Raw genomic sequence first — 5,469 nt, forward strand, 5'->3', positions numbered from 1 at the left:
TCCTGAGTAGCTAGGATTACAGGCGTGAGCCACCGGCGCCGGCTTACAAGCACTTATTGCTTTAATGTTAAGGAAACAGAAACTCACTAGATGGAACAGGCTAGTGGCTGAGTAAGGAGAACGGCATCTGGAGGCACCCTCGCTGTTCCTTTGCTGGCTCTGAGTGCCGGGCTGTGCTGCAAGGCTGTTACCTTGTCATTGCTGATCTCCAGGGGCTCCCGCGGACACGGACCCGCACTGCTGAGGTAGTCTTGACATGTTTTCTTAACCAGGTTATGCAACTCTTCAAATTCCTTATAGATGGCTGGGAAAAAAGGCTTTTCTAGATGACTTTTCTCAACCTTCATGAAGACAAAGATGACAAGTAGAGTTTTACACCTGAGGCAATGACATGGAAATGCCTGAGATCAGAACTTAAACTCAGTATCTCACATTTTTGCTCAGTGGCTTGCCACTATACCACCTGAGCCATGCTTTTAACCCCAACAAGACTAGAATGTCAAGACAGTAGGATGGATGAGGAAGTGGCCCTGTGGCTCAAGTGGTAGAGTGCTGGCCTTGAGCTGAAGGGCTGAGAGACAGCGCCCAAGCGACAAAAAAAAAAAAAAAAAAGGATGGCTGGATCCCTCAACCTTTGGAGCTAGTGGGTGACAGGAGCTGCCCAGTGCATTCCTGCTGCATGCCAGCACCACACCCAGTGCGTACCTACTGTGTGCCAGCACCACATCCAGCTCTGGGAGGCAGGGTGGCCTGAGAAGAGGACCAGAAACAAACCCTTGATGTGGCAGCCAAAGAGCTCAGAGGAGGGAGCAGGCCCAGGAGTAGGGAGGGGAGGCAAAAAGGCTGAGGATGGGCTTTGGGCTTGGATATGTCCTGAGGGGCTGACAGGCCATGGGCTCAGTAGGGAGCACACAGCTGCTCTGCTGGGGAAGGGAAGTGATCCCACATGGCCAGGCTCTCTCTAAAGGAAACAGGAAGGACGCCTTTCTAAGTAACAAGTCACCCCCCTTGTTGGTGAGCACGTTGAAGACTCACCTTCATCAGAAGAAATTCATACACAGTTACGACTTGAGCCAGCCGAGGCAGCACCAATTCCACCAGATCCTCACGGCCACACTGTTGGAGAGCCTACCAAGAGAAGCACTTGCTGGGAACCTCCCAACGGCAAGGGCCAGTGCGACTCTGAGCAGAAGACACAGGACGTCCCCGCAAGCCCGACACTCAACCACGGACATTCTGCCTTATTAAGTAGTTCATGGCTCCATCCATTAACAAAGAACTATGGGCCAGTGCTGGTGACTTGGTCCTGTAATCCTAGCTACCCAGGAGGCTGAGATCTGAGGCTAAACCATCTGAGGAAGGTCTCAGTTGCACAAGGCTGAGTAACCCTCCCTGCTCGATAAAACTCCCTTTATCTGAGCTGGGAGCCTCACCCCCAGGCAGATTCTCCTTTCCTAATAAAGCACTCTGCTCTACTCTTATTCATCATGGCTCCTCCAGATAGAACCCAAGAGCTGAGGAACATGGGAAATGCCCCACTGAGAAGTGATTCATTATAAACAGGTCAGCCTGTGACTGTCACTGGAATTTATCCAATGCCATCTTGAGAGCTTTTTAATTCATCAGGCTATTTTATTTTAAAGAGAGAGAGAGAGAGAAGGTCTCATAATGTAATTGGTCTGGTCTTGACTCAGTCCTCCTGAGGGCTGTGTTAACTGGCATGAGCCACCATGCCAGGCTGGGATGTTTTACTTCTAAGTTCAAAAATCGAATAGTGAATTGCCATATGCCATGGTAGAGAAACAGATCTGGCCCATGGGTGTGCGAGTGATGTACCTCCTCCAGCTGGGCGCGCAGCCTGGCAGCCACCGCAGGGCGTTGGCACAGCACGGCGGCTCTTCCCCGCTGGCGGATGGCTCTACTGCGCTCTGTCAGGGTCTCTGAGCCTCCATGGCTCCGTCCTTGGTCCTCTGATCCCAAGAGAGCTGACTGACTCCCATTTTCTGGCTCAGGCACTCTTGTGTCTTCCACTTCCACAGACTGACCATTCTAGACAGTGTGAAACCCAAAAAGGAAAAAAAAAGCTATAAAAATGCTTCACACACCATCATGTAAACTCAAAAGCACAAAACTGTCAAGTCTCAGACAAGGAACTAGCTACACTATTTCTTCCTTAATGAACTCAACTACAGTCAATACATCTTTTTTTCTTTTTTTATTAAGTTTTTTAAATTGTGAAAATACCATACAGAGGGGTTACAATTACACCCTTTGTTTCCACTTACCATCCCTGCCCTCCCATCTCCCCCCCCCAAAGCTGTAAAGTTTGTTTTTCGACATAATGTCTTGTACATCTCATTGTTGCAATGGATCCACCTATATCCCTATTTAAACAACTTGTTTTTTCCCTTCCCCTCCCCAAATTATACCAACATCAAATACAGTGAAAACGGGTTATACTGTGGGGGAGGGACATACAAAGCAACAACAAAAAAATCATCTTATAAATATGTTAGAAACAATAGCAAAAAAGAAAAACCATTTGAGTCCTTATCTTGGGTTCATTACACCTAACATCAACTTATCTGACCATTTCTGCTTGTTTCAGACCTGTCAATACATCTTTCTCAACACCATATAAGAAGATGAATCTGGGCTAACAAACCCTGGGGAGTAAGCTGGGCACAGGTGGCTCATGCCTGTCATTCTAGCTACACAGGAGGCTGAAATCTGAGGATCGCAGTTCAAAGCCAACCCAGGCAGGAACGTCTGAGAGACTCTTATCTCCAGTGAACTACAGAGCAAGTGGCTCTGGGGCTCAAGTGGTATAGTGCTCACCTTGAGCGGTAAAGCTCAGGGACAGCGCCCAGGCCCAGAGTTCAAGCCCCCCAAAAAAACAAAAACCCAGGTGAGGGCTGGGAATGTGGCTCAGTGGTAGAGTGTTTGCCTAGCATGCATGAAGCCCTGGGTTTGATTCCTCAGCACCACATAAGCAGAAAAAGCCAGAAGTGGCACTGTGGCTCAAGTGGTAGAGCACTAGCCTTGAGCTGAAGAGCTGAGGGACAGCGCCTAGGCCCAGAGTTCAGGCCCCACGACCAACAAAAACAAAAAAAGCTGATGGTAAATTATGTCACTACCAAAACCAGAAAGTTTTATGTTAGCATAGTGTGCAAGAGAGACTAAATGATACTTAGAAGAAGAAATGTAAAACATTCTAATACTGCCATAACCTTAATCATGTTAACTGGAACCAAGGTACTTTTCTTGCCATTTCTGTCCTCTTTTTGAATGCCAACTGGTGTTTTCAGGAAAATAATCCTATGTAGTCCATAACCAGATCTCGCTTCCCACAGGGTGAAGAGACCATAGGTCTGGGCCCTGGAAAGGCCAAGCTGAACGCTAGTTCCTGCTCACAGATGGAGACTTGGGCAAGCCGCCCCCCTCCCCAGATGACCAGCCACCCTCCCCATGGCTCCTCCTACCTCTAACCTCCCACCTCCGAGCACTCCCACCTCTCCAAGTTTGTGAAGATGAGATGTGATTTCCAGGGAAAGCGCAGAGGTGAAGGTATTGATAGCCAGGATCACTCTTACACGGGAGCTTCTGAAGAGGACACTATGAGCATAAATCTGAGGGGGGGCACAGAAGGGCAGCAGAACGAGGCTGAGGAGAAAACGAGGCTGGGCAGGCTGGACAGTGTTCCTTACACACTGAGCCACGCACCATCTCAACAGGGACAGAAGACCAGTCCTGAGGATGTCAATGCCCGACTCCAGTTCATGATGGATGGCTAATGTACACTAGGGAGTCTACCTGAATCCTGGCAAATAATCCATTACAGTTTTATAATGTATAACTTAAGAAAATAAAATTCAGGGGCTGGGAAGGTGGCTCAGTGGTAGAGCGCTTGCCTAGCATGCATGAGGCCCTGGATTTGATTCCTTAGCACCACATAGGTAGAAATAGCCAGAAGTGGCGCTGTGGCTCAAGAGGCAGAGTGCTAGTCTTGACCTGAAGAGCTGAGGGACAGCGCCCAGAGTTCAGGCCCCATGACTGACAAAAAAAAAAGGAAGAAAAAACTCAAAGGCTTATGAGGAAATATTCTAAATAACTTGTATAAAACAATAATGACCAATATCCTCCCAAAATAACAAAACTAAACAAAATCCCTGTGCTCAGATCTCATCATGGCTAGATGGAGACTGCTTGCTGCAGAAGTCTCTGCAGAGCTGCGGTGATGAAGCCTTCCTCCTCTTTTTTTAAAAAAATTAATTTTATTGTAAAGATGCTATACAGGGGCTGGGGGTGGCTCACTGGTAGAGCGCTTGCCTTGCATGCATGAGGCCCTGGGTTCCATTCCTCAGCACCACATAAGCAGAAAAAGCCGGAAGTGACGCTATGGCTCAAGTGGTAGAGCGCTCGCCTTGAGCTGAAGAGCTGAGACACAGCGCCCAGGCCCAGAGTTCAGGCCCCACGACCAACAACATCAACAAAAGATGCTATACAGAGGGGATACAGTTACATGAGTAAGGTAATGAATAAATTTCTTGTCCAGCATTGGTACCCCCTCCTTTGTTGCTCTCCCACTATCCCTTTCTTCCCCCCCTTCTCTCACTCCCCCCACTTCCTCACTGAGACCAGCACATCCCTCAGGTTAGTTCAACAGCAGGACAGTGAACAGCAATATGGCCTTTTTTTGTTGTGTGTGTATGACCATTGTTAAATAAAGGAGGGTCTGGTCTAAGCCACAACTGTTTTGTGAGAGCCCTGAAGGACCTTTCAGTAAACATTCCTCTTTCACAGAGCAGAAGCTGAGACCCGGAGGGGCTGAGGATTGGGCTCAGTGAGGGGATTGCTGCATAGACCCAACACCAGTCACTGAGAAAAGCCACGAGGTGGCAAGGTCATGTGATCCATGCTACACCCAGCCCAAGGCTTTCTCTAAAATTGGCAAAACCTGGTGGCTCCAAACTTACTTTGTAAAAAAAAAATTTTTGTGCAGGTCCTGGGCTTGAACTCAAGGCCTGGATGCTGTCCCTGAGCTGCTTTTGCGCAAGGCTAGCACTCAAACACTTGAGCCACAGCACCACTTCTGTCTTTTTCTGAGTAGTTTATTGGTGATAAGAGTGCCACGGACTTTCCCACCTGGGCTGGCTTTGAAGCATGATCCTTAGATCTAGGATTACTGGTGTGAGCCACTGGCTCTGGCACCCAACTCAAGCTTCCTGTCTGGTAAAGGAGCCAATCTACTAAAGGCTATGACAACAGCACTGAAGTGAAAAAGTGCACTCCTGGCCCAGGGCCACAGCCCCAGAGGTGCCCGAGAGCCGGAGGAACACAGTGGTTGGTTTGTTTTTTTCTTTTTTGGGGGAGGGGTCCGGTCATGGGGCCTGAACTCTGGGCCTGGGCGCTGTCCCTCAGCTCTTCAGCTCAAGGCTAGCGCTCTACCACTTGAGCCACAGCACCACT

General features: G+C 48.8%; 1 protein-coding gene across 1 annotated transcript in view; it reads right to left on the reverse strand.

Annotated features, from left to right (window-relative positions):
- The window catches only part of Znf839 (zinc finger protein 839), a 27,996-nt gene extending 25,949 nt beyond the window's left edge, over positions 1-2,047 (reverse strand). The window contains exons 1-3 of the mRNA XM_013017575.1: positions 1,837-2,047; positions 1,036-1,128; positions 192-341 (exon numbers count right to left, since the gene is read on the reverse strand). Coding sequence (XP_012873029.1) covers positions 192-341; positions 1,036-1,041 — 156 coding nt within the window. The 5' untranslated portion in view covers positions 1,042-1,128; positions 1,837-2,047. The remainder of the gene's footprint in view (positions 1-191; positions 342-1,035; positions 1,129-1,836) is intronic.
- Between the last annotated feature and the right edge of the window lie 3,422 nt (positions 2,048-5,469).

Source organism: Dipodomys ordii, unplaced genomic scaffold (genome assembly GCF_000151885.1).
Source record: "Dipodomys ordii isolate 6190 unplaced genomic scaffold, Dord_2.0 Scaffold2, whole genome shotgun sequence".
Taxonomy (NCBI): domain Eukaryota; kingdom Metazoa; phylum Chordata; class Mammalia; order Rodentia; family Heteromyidae; genus Dipodomys; species Dipodomys ordii.